This window comes from Calidris pugnax, unplaced genomic scaffold (genome assembly GCF_001431845.1).
Source record: "Calidris pugnax isolate Ruff unplaced genomic scaffold, ASM143184v1 scaffold1, whole genome shotgun sequence".
Classification (NCBI taxonomy): domain Eukaryota; kingdom Metazoa; phylum Chordata; class Aves; order Charadriiformes; family Scolopacidae; genus Calidris; species Calidris pugnax.
The window spans coordinates 9,300,347-9,313,402 of NW_015090800.1; the positions used below are offsets into that span (position 1 = coordinate 9,300,347).

The window sequence follows — 13,056 nt, forward strand, 5'->3', positions numbered from 1 at the left end:
TAGCGAGTGGTTCCTCAGCAGAACAAGACTCTTCCGATTCACCTCGGAGCCCCCTTACGTGAGCTGGCTGAAGCAGCTGCTGGCTGAGGCAGCAGGGTGATACCCCCCCAGTTTCACAGGTGCATTAGTGGTAGATGTACAGTAGGACTCCTGACTGGTGCACTCAGAAGAGGGCTTTGGAGGGGATTCTTCCCTGTCTGTTCCCTGCCCTCCTCCAACACACACAAACAGCGAGCTTGACTGTTTTTGCACCTTCCCTTCCAAATTGTTCCAGTTGACCGCTCCAGCCCTCATCCCAGTCTCAATGTTCAGCAATCCCTTGTTTTACCTCTCCCAACTCACCAGCACAAGATTTCACCCCTTTCCCTGTCCTCATTTCCTCCCTTCCCAAGTCTTGACCATGTTTCCTAATCAGACACCTCATGTCAAGTCAGGACTGAGAGGTCAACTGACCTCCTCCCTTACTTCTGACCTGCTTTTCTGTCTAAGAAGCAAAGGTAATATGGGAAATAAAAAGTAGTATGCAGTTGGGAAAGCTATTCACTAGTATAGGTATTAAGGTCACAGCCATATTAGCAGATCCTAAGATGAAGGCTTGCAGAATAAAATCCCTTACAGATTTCAAAATAGGTCTTGGATTTTGATGCCAAAAAAACCATTTTTATAACTTAGCTTGAAATAGCAGGATATGAAGAAAACCCTACAGCAGAGAGAGAGAGGGAAATGAGAAGGTCTGTCACTACCACCTGGTCATTAGCTATAGGAATGATGAATATGATGGAGATCCAACAACACTAGACCTCCAGGCATGTGAGCACCTGCTGCCTGACTAACCTCCAGGATGCCTGCCCCGTCTGCTTTAATAACCAATGCATTAAGGAATGACATCATATTGTCAGCCAAATGGCACTGACCAGCAGGACAGTGTCATACTTCAGGGTGTACCTCCATCTGGGGGTCAAGGTAACTAATTAAAAATGAAACAATATTGCCTTGTGGAGAAAGGGAAGGAGACCCGAGGGAGTATGGGAGAGAGAGTGGAAGAAAGGAGCAAGAAAAGTGTAATGCTGCCTACTTATTTCAAACACTGCTTTCAGTAGTGCCCAGGAAAAAAAAAAAAAAGGGCAAAAATTCTCTCGGGTCAGCACTTAATACAGATACAACAATGAAATATTTATTGTTGTGTATAAAAGCAGACAGGGTCAAGCCCATGAGCCTACTGGTGTTACTAATGCATTGTCAAGCTATCAACTAAGCTTCTGTGCAAGTCTTAACATCTTGTTCCATAGGGTGAGAAGGCTTGGAAAGCCTGTAGAAATTAGGGGCATAAACATGACAGTCTTTTCCAGGGTGATAATTGTTGCCACTGCCATCAGTACCATAACTGCCCTCCACAAAAGGAAATTTTTCCATCCCCCCTTAGTAGTTTTACTGGTTATAAGGAGATATTTGAGTGCTTTGTAGGCCTAAATGAGGAAGCCTTAATCTCCTGCAAAGGTTGAACCATTACAGCTGATAAAATCCACTCAGCTTCCAGCATAGATGCTGTATAAATTAAAATATTACCACTCTCTACATCCTGTAGAAATCCTTCATCTTCTTCAATACTTGCTCCTCTCAGAACATGCCAGGCTATTACTTTTGACTTCACAATTCATTTTTTATGCAAATGGCTTTCAGGCCACCACAAACACAGCATTATTGCAGTTTTCAACAGCACAGATGAACGTTATCATTCCAATTAACACAAAGCATTATGGTTCCTTTTCTCCTGACAATGCAGTTCCCCTGCCAATGCTCTTAATTCAGAGCCCACATCCTGTGGTCCTGCAGCAGAAGTGAGGGGGTAGGAGACATGTAAAGGAGATCCCACAGTGCCAGACAAGGAACATCTCCAAAAAAAGGCAGAAAATTCTAAATACTTCTCCGGAAGCATCAGCTACCTATTTGTGAACTGGTTCTCTCTAAAGCGCTCTGGCGACACAATTTCTAAGCTGTGCAGGAAGAGATCAGTTTCCATAGCAATTCCAGCCACTTTCTGCCCAGATGCAGCACTCTCCGTGTTCCTGGACCCAAAACACAGCTGCTGTGGAAGACAGGCCTAGGTGGCAATGGCAAGCTGGAGAAGAACACACAAACAGAAATTCCCTCTTTTGTGGACACATTTAATCCAAAGTACAAATTCAGATTTGTGATACATAGGGAGAAAGGAAAAATAACAAACTTAAAGACCTGGCTATCTACCTCACACAATAGGCTCTGTGAGTCAGCAAAATAAAAGCTTTTAGAGAGAAGGAAGAATTTTTCATCTCTCCTCTGATGTGGAGACTTTCATGTGATATAGTGCAAGGCACTGGGAGCTCTGCCATGCAAAGGCTCTGGGCACCATGCAGCATTTGCCCCATTTCAGCTACCAAGGCAGAAGAAAGGGAAGAAGCAGTGATTTAATTTGTTGTAAGAGGAAAAGAAACCTCACTCTTCAAGAAGACACATCAGCAACTTGTTTGTTTGCAGCTTTTTAAATCCACAATCTTTTTTTCACCTTTCTTGGAAAGAAGGTAGCCCTGGAAAAGTTGCTCCCTTTTACCTTTTCCTTACAGAGACCTCAGCAAGGAAGATTGCAGTGACCCACAAGTGTTAGCCTTGGAAGGCTCCAGACAGGTCTGAGCCCACAGCAGGCTAATTCAGAATCCTGTAATACCTACACAGTTGTTCTTGTTGAAATCGTTCAATGAATGGATACACAAAGAAGTCCCATGGCAAATAAAATATGTTCAAAGGTAAAAAATGAGCGAGGAATCATGAGGTCTAAACAAAAGCAGCTAGAGGCAAAAATAAAACACCATCATGCTAGATTGGCTCTAAGAAAGTATGAAGACAATCCCCTCTCCCCTTATCTGTGTTTTCCTTCCTTTTTTGTGCTATTTGGCTTCCTCAAAATAAGTTTCTAATCCTAACTCTCCCAGCAAGACAATGAAATGCAGATAGCTGGCTTAAGCATACTTAGAAATTCCTCTCCACATGTATCTCCTATGCTTTGGTTACCTTTTTTCACAAAAACAGTTGTTTTTTTAAAAACTGCAGCAGAAGATCAATTTAGAGCCCGGGTTGTCTATAGCCTATTTGAAAGGCAAACAAACAAAAACCAATGGAATCCTCTTCCTACAGTCCTTCTGATGGTATAAAACTCCATCAACCCAACAGGTTTCTGGTTTGCTCCAAGGAGTAAGCCAATAGACTAAATACTCGCAGGGTCTTCAGTGCCTTACCCTTCACAGGGGGGTACTAGCACTGGTAGCTCCTGGAAAGTGCCAAACTGAATATATCACATCCCCTCATTGCCTTGGCAGTACTACCATTTCAAAACAAACACAGGCCTTCACCTTCTTTGCCATAATATACCAGACAATGGTTTCCTGAATTTTTTAGGACAAGAGAGAAAAAAAAATAAAATAGCATCAACAGAGCCTCCTTTTTATGGTCAACTTTCTTAAAGTACAAGCCTCCAGTTAAAATGCTTATTCCATTATCTAAAAATGCCTCCTACCCCTCCCAATGCCTGTATCACATCACGGCTCAACCCCCTGCCATAATCATCTTCCCCATGTTTTGTGAACACAAATCTGTAGCACACTGAAAGTGAACCTACAAAACCAGCATAAAACTCATGGAACTGAGTATGTGAATAAACACAGAACTGTTCAGATTTTTTTAATTTTTGTTCCAATATATCTCTCTCCAATTCTAAAAGCATCAGTGATGCTGCTAGAGTTTTTGAGCAACCAGAACTATGGACCAAGTTTCTGTGCATAAGACTGGGGCCCAAAATGTGACAGGGTAAATGCCTAATACTGACTCAATCATATCATTACACTGGCACCTTCCATAAAGAGATAGTTACTCATGCTCAAAGTTGTTGGACACAGCTTTCCTTCCTTTCTTCTCGCAGCTCATATAAGCACTCGTTTTGTCTAATCAGATGAATGTTTATCTCCTGACAGGTGAGGGCTGGCAATACTAGTCATCCTTCCCTCCATCCCTGTTTAACCAGAGATAGTTGAGAGGAAGTGATTGCAGGGAAGTGAAGTCTTATTTCCCCAGCTCATGCTGCCATAGGCAATCAATTTAGAGCAAAGGTTCCATCTTGAAAATGTCAAACAGAATGAAAAAAGATAAAATCAAAAATTATAGTCAGGTCCAACCATTCCTCCAGGTCCAGCTGCTCCCCTGGGTTCTTCTAGCATAGCCAGCTAGAGGAATATCTGCTTTCTGTGCTGACTGGTGCCATGGGGTCCTCAGTCTCAAATTAATTGTTCCTCACCCACTCCTGCAATTCAAGAGAAACTGCTGGACCATCAGTCCTGCCTACCAGTCTGAAAAAAGTAGTCTGCTGGGCACAGCTGGAGCCATCTCTCTTCTGCTCCCCCAGCCCAGTATGCAGGCAAAACAACAGATTTCCTTACCAGGCCCACAGTTTGCTGCCCATGCACCAGGGAAGCAAAATAACCACTACTGAAATACAGATTATGTCTAAGCACAGCAGTAGCTTAAGCCTGGAAAAGGCATTTTCTTTAGTAGGGTGATCAGACAGCCTGGTTTCACCTTTCCAGTTTCTCTGAAATTCTCCAGGATGCCATTTTGCCTCAGTGTTTCATCAGGACATAGGGTTGGTTTTTTGCCTTTCTTCCATTTTATGCTACAGAACTGAGAAATTACCCATGGCAAGAGCATAAGGAACAACAGGCCTGGGCCCTGTTTCTTCACTGTTTGTCACAACACTAAGTGAAAAGGAAATTCTGAGTAGAGAATTGTTCACATGAAAATAATGGCCAGGTTGAATTGGAAATGCTATTCTGCTGCAGGATGAGCAGTGGTGGGCTGAAGTAGCTGCGCCCCAGATGAAGCTAGTCCAGAGGTCAGCTGCTAAGGCAGGGACTAAAATTACAGGGACTTTCTGAAGGGACTGAGATCTTATTTCACTTTATCTCTGCTCCATTGCAAATGTTTTCTAAAGGGAGAACATCCCTCTCAACCAAAACCAGATTTGAGAAGATTGCTATTGCTCTTGTCTTTTAGAACAGATGTTTTACAGCTTGGTCACTGTTCCTACACAGGAAATAGTCAAATGGGTTCAGTTTGTTCTTAAAATGTAGTGATCTCCAGATCCTCCAGTGGCTAACCCATATATAAAACACTCTTCTCCAGAGCAGTTCAGTGCAATGGTGAGAGAGCTTCAAAGTGTTTCTTTCCTTTCCTGTCTTTAGACAGGGAGATTGAAACTTCAATTCCGTCCACCTCTACTACCTACACTTACCTGACTCATGAACTAGCAAGAAAATCTGGGTCAAAAATATGCATGCACACCCACACACACCAGTGTACCCTCTCCAGGGAGGGAACAAACAGCCTCACCCTGAAAGTGCCTCAGACCAAATCAGATATGTCAGTGTGTGAGCACAGTGTGTCTAGACTGACACTTTGGAGACTGAGGAATGCCCTACTGAAGGCTCCGTCAGCTGCCAACGCAGCAGGCTCCAGAACTTGCTGATCCCACCAAAGAATGCACACACCAAGGGACTAACATGGCCCTAATTACTAACATTAGTAATTATATTTAAGCTGAAAAAATACAAATACAGCTTATGAATAGCCCTTTACCTGAGCCATTGCTGAAATAAAAATGAACTTTAAGACAATAAATTCTGTGTTAATTAGTGAGATTCCCAGTGGATAGATGCAGAAAAGTCATTGTTGCTCAAAGCAGTGACAAAAGCATATATACACAGCCAAAAGTATAAACCAAAGACCCTTCCTACTGCGTTATGAACCTAACAAAAGGGGTCTTAGTTGCGGGGTGCATTTCTTTTTGCCCATAGATGAGCAATGTTAACATAAAACTGACACCAGCAGAAGTGATGGTAGCTACTGGTGGTAGCAGAAAACCTAAAGGGAACTGAACTGCCTGATTTTCTGATTTCAGGGACAAATGAGTACAGCACAGTATTTTGCAAGATAAGCTTCTTAGAAGGTTGTAAGAGGCCCAAGCTCAATATTCCTTTTCTTCTTCATGTCACAATAAAAATATGTATTTATCCACAGACACATTTCAAAAAAAAAAAAAGAAAAAATATAAGTTTAGCAAAACCATGTAGAGCTTTCTTAGTGCTTTACCAGATTTGACAAGGCAGGTCTACAAGCACCAATAAGTCTCAAATCAGGTCTGACCCCACCAATGCAGGAAATCAACTATACCATTATACCTTCTCCTTCCTAGAGCTTAAAAGGACCCTCCCAAAGCAACAGCCACATAAGGCAGGAGTGAGATATGGACTGAGAGCCCCGGGAACACCAGAGATCTTACACATTTCTCAAACAGATACAGTCTGGACAGTAGCTGCTAACTACCACCCTTCAAGGCTTTCAACCAGAATCAGCATCCCTCAACCCCTGCCATTTTGAAGGAGCTCCAACTGACGCAGAGGAGCTCAGGACGTTCATCAGTCACCATGACTGTCAAGTAACAAGACCAAGTTGCAGTAGCATCCTTCCTTGTGAAATCCTACCTCTTCTATTTTACCAGTGAAACCCCTTTTCCATTTCCGAGATGAGAAGGAGAAAAACTTTAAGGCCAGCCAATACATCTCAAGGCAATTCCATCCCTGTCAGATCTTGTTGCTTCAGCAAACGTTACAAGTTGGTGACCACTGGCTACAATTATCACTAAGGGCTAAGCTTAGTTCCTGGTGCCTTAAAGGGTGCAGCTTTTCTTTTTCCTAGATCTTCAAAGGAGAGTGATGCCACACTCACCCAGGAGCTGCAGGCAGCAGGACATATTCTGCAATAAAAGCCAGCAATGAATTCTGCTGGAAGCAGGAAACTCAGCAGCAGCATGAACTGCATGAGAATACACTCACATATAGAGCATTCTACTGAATTAAAAAATAGGGCATTGATTTTGTTATTAATTTTTGTATTTAACTCAATATTCATCTCTGCATACGAATGCCTCTTCCCCGCTGCCACTTTTTCATGCCTCAGCAGAATTTCTAGTCAGCAGCAAACAGAGATGTAGGTCCTAAGAACAAATCGATCAGTCTGCTGCAAAGACAAACTGTATGTGAGAAGAGGGCTCCGAGTGGGTTGTCAGTCAAAGCCTCCTTTCTCTTTTATCAGTGAGTATATCTCCCGCAGTCCGCACGTCAGGAAAACAGAAAAAAGCCAGCAACACTTACGCAAGGCATGCCACTCATCCTGGCGGATTGTCTTGGTGATGTTGTAGGTGAGGTTCTTGGGAATGGTCGCTGAGGAGTAGTGGTACTTGATGTACGTGCACCGCTCAATTGCTCCTGGGAATGGCAAAATGCAGAAGAGATAGTGCTGTTAAATGACTGCAACACGTCCTCCCAGCTGTAGGCTAGATAGGCTTGACTACCAAATGCAAAGGCTAGGAGCAGAACAATCTATACCATCAGTCCACTGTGACAATTAGTACCATCTTTAGCCCATGATGGGCACAAGCTACCTGTAGGGTAAGTTCCCATCCAAACTTATGATACACCAAAGGCCCTGCAGTAGCTGCCAGAGTATCTGCCTTCACCATCAGATATATAGATAGATATATGTGGCAAATCACTCCTCCTTTCATTTATTTTCTGAGCCATGAGCTAGAAGCAGGCATGCCAGCATTTACGGCGTAGAAACTGTAAATTCATGTCTTTGCTTGTTGTGTGGCAGTGTGTCCCAATGCCCATACTCCAGGAGATACAAAGAGTAAACAACTTTGATTTTTCCTTCAGTAATAAAAAAACAGCACAGAGAAAATAACATAATCAGATAGTGAACAAATTTTCCTAACCCACTTCCACCTCACGGCCAAGCAGCAAGACAAGCAGAAGGATACCTGACAGGCTATGATATGTCTATCGAAGGTACTCAGACACTTTCATAGCTGGCTCAGAAATAGAATTTATTGGCACCCCTGAATAATGAGCCTCAGATGACAACATGAATAGGTGAAATGGGCAATTCCCCCCTCCCCGCCCCACACAGTCAGGGTCTCATCTATGTTCCATGGAAAACAGCACCACATGCTGCTTCTGTTTGTCTTCTGGTTACATTATCACATTCTCCTTTAACAGTCAACTTTCCTTCCTCTACAATCAGCACACCTCCAGGCCCTGATCTCCTGGCATCTCTCTGCATAGTTAGTGTCCTTAGAGGAATAAGTCTGGCATAGCCTGGTGCTTTCCATGAACTATAGCCTAGCCAAATTTTGCATCTGATCAGAAACCTGTGGTAGTGCAGCCATTCTTGCATCAATGAAAAACAGTAAGGTTTCCTACATCCTTTTTGCCAGCATCCTCAACTAACACTGGCATTATTAGACATTCTCAGTAAGCAGTCAGATTCAAAGCTCATGAAAGTCATTTTTCTATTAATATTACGGTATTTTGGATCAGGCCTTTAATAACTAAATAGGCATCCTTTATGTGGTTGGCCACACTGTTTGCTACTAGCTACCACTGGTAAGAGAAGCAGCTATGCTGGAAATGCTTTCATGTATTAAAAATACATTAAGACAGGCACTCAATAGAATAAATTAAATGAAGCAATGAATTATATAAATAAGAAAGAGTGCTATACACCAAGAGGCAGGTAGAGAATGCTTACCATCAGCCTGAACTGAAAAGGCAGAGCCATTAGCCTTATATCTACAGCTCCAAGGGGTTAAAGACACTTTTATGCCACTAGAAATAAAAGTTTCTACCTCAGGTTGTAAAATATTACTTGGCATGAACTTAGATGATACACCATGAATTCACAGCATGAATAAGAAAACCCATGATACAAAATTATTAGTTACATCACAGTCTACTAGCATCTTCCAAAGTTAGTGGAATACAAACATTTGAGGTCCTCATTGTTTGCTCCTCTTAAGCATTCTTCACATTCTGCCTTTGACAGCAATTAGATTAGACAAAGCCAAATATTATAGGGTAAAAAGGCAAAATATTTACATATGTATCCGCCTGCCCTGACAGCGTGATGGGCTTCTGTGTGAGTCTGCACCATCTGGGCACCAAATGTACGCCCAGAATTAAAGTTTCAAACCAAGAATAGTATTTAAAAAAAAAAAAAAGACAGCTAGTGTGCAAAGAGCTTTAAAAAAAGCCCCAAATCACAACTCCGTCTTCTTACAGGTTTTTCTATCCCTTTTTTCAGCTGCTTTCATGGATCAGAAGCATTGGCAAGAAAATGGAAAATGCTTATTTGTCAGCAACTAATCTCTAAGTTATCAGATACCTGCCCAGAGAAAAGATTTATAGAAAATAGCAGACAGAGTCAAGATTCAAAATAAAAGCATACAGAAGGAAGGAAGAAAAAAAAAAAATCCTGTTCCAATTCCTATAACTTCTTAAAGTAATCAACAGAAAGCACGTCCTCTTACACCAAAGAGACTAATTTCTATCAAGGTCCATCAAACTTTATTCTTACTTCAAATACTGTTAGTAGTAATGCAAGCTGTTCGCTATCTTATATCACCAAAGCCTAAAGCAGAAAGAGAGATTATGGTCTGAATTCAGGTCATTGCTTCACCAGATATATATAATTTTGGGCTTATGCTTCCCATCCTCATAGCTTTAATGAGACTTAAGTTCATATTTAAAGACTGCCTAGAACTAAGAGTACAACTGCAGTAGCAATGGTTCAACAGTAGCTGAAGTACTGGCAGATTTTTAATGTTAAATTCCATGATGATCTCCTTCCCAGCCACACAACGTATTTCAACACTGTTCCCACCTCTAAATAACATGCTATTGGCCAATAAACATCATTACTCCAACCAACAGTTTGCAGGGACCAGAAGGTAAAGTGCTCTTCAGCGTACATAGTGAGATACATTTGCCTTGTTCCCCTACTTGTCTCTGAAATACCAGGGCTGGCCACGGCATGCACTCAACAGGGCTGATCAGAGTACAGATATTTCACTTGTACCTGGAAAAATCACTCCCGCTACTTTTCTTAAGCAGGGAAACAGCCCCCCAGCTCACACAGACAAGGATGCTGCTGCTGCTCCTGGATTTTCACCTCTCTCTGAAGCATTAAGCATAGGTTCACTGCTAGAATAGGTAAGCCAAATTAATTTTTTGTTACAGGGCTCAAAATACTTCAGTCTAATCCAAGTTACTGGGCTCAATAAAGGGATAAATGGGTGAAATGTAATGGTCTATGATATACCAGAGGTCAGCCCACATGAGCTAATGGGCCCTTTTGGCTTTAGGCTATTAAACACTCCTGTGAACGCTGAGTTTAATACACTCAGGAGAATGTAGTTCAGAGTGTTTCAGTGCTGTCTTCTGCTAGCTTCCAGCACTTCAATTATTTCAGACACTAGAACAGCAGCAACCGCTGGAGAGACCACGTGGCCATTTTCATCTGCAAGGCCACTGCTGATAAGAGAGGCAGGTGGGATCTTACCAGGAACCTCAAGATTTTCATATCCCAAACTGACAAGGTTTGTGATTGCTTGGCATTTAAATATGAGTCATTTATCTAAACCTACTCTCAGAGGTATAGAAGAGTGACCCTGCTGAGTTAATGCAACTGCATCAGCATGTATCTGTCTAGAGGTGAGAACTAGCTTTGGAAACTTAGAAAAAGGCTTCCATTTGCCTAGACCTGCCAATAAAAATTAGGAAAAGGATAAGTTTATAGCAGTGACAATTTCGTACTTCATGATGTCTCCCTTCTTGTCCCTAGTCCCCCTAGAAGGGAACTAGGCTTAAGACCCTCAAGCATCCAGTTCCAGGAGGCCCCTGGGAAAAAAGAGGAAGTGACTACAGCAAGAATCAGAAGTACTGCTCTCCTGGAAAGTCCTATCAGAAAAACCCTAAGAAATCCTTATGGTCAGATGAATTAATAGCTATGCTTACACCAGCCTTTGGAGTAAGAGGGGAAGCAAGAGTAAGAAAGAAAATTAAAATAAACAAAACCCCACACATTTTCCCTTCCATCCCTCAATAGGGTAACTGCAATTTATGGAGCATCTCCAGCCTTCAGCAGTAACTTAAAAAGACCAAACACAACCACAGCTGGGCTCTGCACTTTGCTCAAATAACTGGGAATAGTGTTTATACAGCAAACCAGTGACTGGGTTTTTTCACCTATGCAGCTGCCATAGGAAGTGTGTAGCTGGCCACAAGAAACACAAAATAACAGCTCCACTGACAGATGCCGTATATTCAATGTTCCTCCAATCAAAGTCTAAATGTTTGCTGAAAATCCTAAAAGTGGCTGACATCTTCAAATAGAGTGCTAGGAAAGGGATCAGCAGGAAGATGCAACTAGAACCATGCAGAGCAAAACTCTGCCATTCCACCCTCACATAAGCACAGATGCTCAAAGGGGATTTGGCAGCTGTAACTCTGTGGTTGGCAAACCCCTGTTCCAGCAAAGTTCAGATGCCAAGTAAAATTGAGATAAGGAGAGTAGAGAGAGCTTCAACCAGAGCAACAAAGTATTCACAGCATCAAACGTGCCCGTCCTCTCACTGATCCCCTTACCTCCTCCCACATCCATTAAGCATTGCTCCATCCTGTCACCTTAATATCATACAATATTTCCTCTTCTCTCCATTACAAGGACAATCCTTAAACTGTGTTACAGCAGGAATATCACCTGAAAACACCGTGTGATTCTTTTCAATTTTCAAAACTATCCCAACAACCTGACGTTAGTTCAGCTGCTAGTGAAACTCAGCTCCCACTGCATTACTCGGGCTGTAAACACTACACCAGTAGAGGGGTCTGAACCATTCTCCCACTCTAGGCTGAACAGGGCAGAGAGAAATTAAAAGGAAGGTCATACTGTTGGTATCCATACTGTATCTGTCTTGTTGGTAAACAGCTTTTTTCAGAACTCTGGGGCCAGTGTCAACCTCTCCCCCCTGTTTTAAACATAATAATATTTCAAAACTTTCAAACCGCTCCAAGAAATAGTCTTTACCCATGGTTAACTTAAAAAATAGAAAGAAAATTCAAAATGTCACCAGGGTATAGGTCACATTAGTCCTAGAAGTTGGATCTCCAAAGTTCCCAGAGGCATTTACCCTGTGAGGTCAGCTTGACCTTTGCAGAGGTGGTTGTCAAGTTTCAGGAACTTACTGTCACAGTGATCATACAAGTTTAGTCTTCTGCGTTACACAGACCAACTCATCTGACAGCTGGCAACAGAAAGTAGTCCTCCAGGTAGTCTTTCATGAAACTGGTAGTCTTTCATGAAACTGGTAGTCTGTGAGAGCAGTCAGGTAAGCGTCAGAGTTACTTGCATGAGTTATCTAACTACACTCCCCTCCTTCCAACAAGGGCTACAAGATTTCACATCTCTTCCCCCCAACAACTTTCATGGCTGCAGATCATGGAACCATCCTTAAAGTTCAGGTACAGATTAGCCCAATGCTTGCAAGCAAGTTACCTTTGGCAGCTGGAGGGCTCACAGCTACACAGAAGAATTTCTCCCACTTTTAAGACTTTTTGCAGCAAGCCCTGGGTAAGACCAATGAGGAATCTCAAACAGATGCAGGGAACTAGCAGCTCATTTGCTCTGGATAAACTGTGGCATGACCATTCCAGACTTCATAGCAGGCTAGCACAGATACAACAGTCCCCTTGCTCTCTGTAACATGCAGAGATCTAAGAACAGGTGGTACCCATTCTCCTATTGTAGTATATGTGTTGATTTCTAAGAAGGATCCAGCTGTACACCTAGTATTTGTTTTATTACCTTTCCTGCCAAGGCTTTTGATGTGATGAGCTTCCCTGAAAAGACTGACGTGGATGTTCTGAGCCTTTGCTACCCGCAGGCAGCTTTTCCTTCTTCTGTGTTGTAGATACCTCTGGATGAACTGTTTGTAGCAAGCAATTTATTCCACAAAATTCACCCTTTGTGCTAGCTCTAATTTTTACAAATCTGTTTGAGAATTACTACACAAACATTTCCTACTAAAAGGAATCTTAGCCTCCGGCTTGCAAACTGCACTCACTACATATATTTGCT

General features: G+C 42.3%; 1 protein-coding gene across 2 annotated transcripts in view; it reads right to left on the bottom strand.

Moving 5' to 3' along the window:
- TMEM178B (transmembrane protein 178B) overlaps positions 1-13,056 on the bottom strand; it is a 224,018-nt gene that overhangs the window by 154,825 nt on the left and 56,137 nt on the right. For both annotated transcript variants that reach the window (XM_014937319.1, XM_014937318.1), the window contains exon 3: positions 7,233-7,346. In XM_014937319.1, the coding sequence (XP_014792805.1) occupies positions 7,233-7,346 (114 nt within the window). The remainder of the gene's footprint in view (positions 1-7,232; positions 7,347-13,056) is intronic.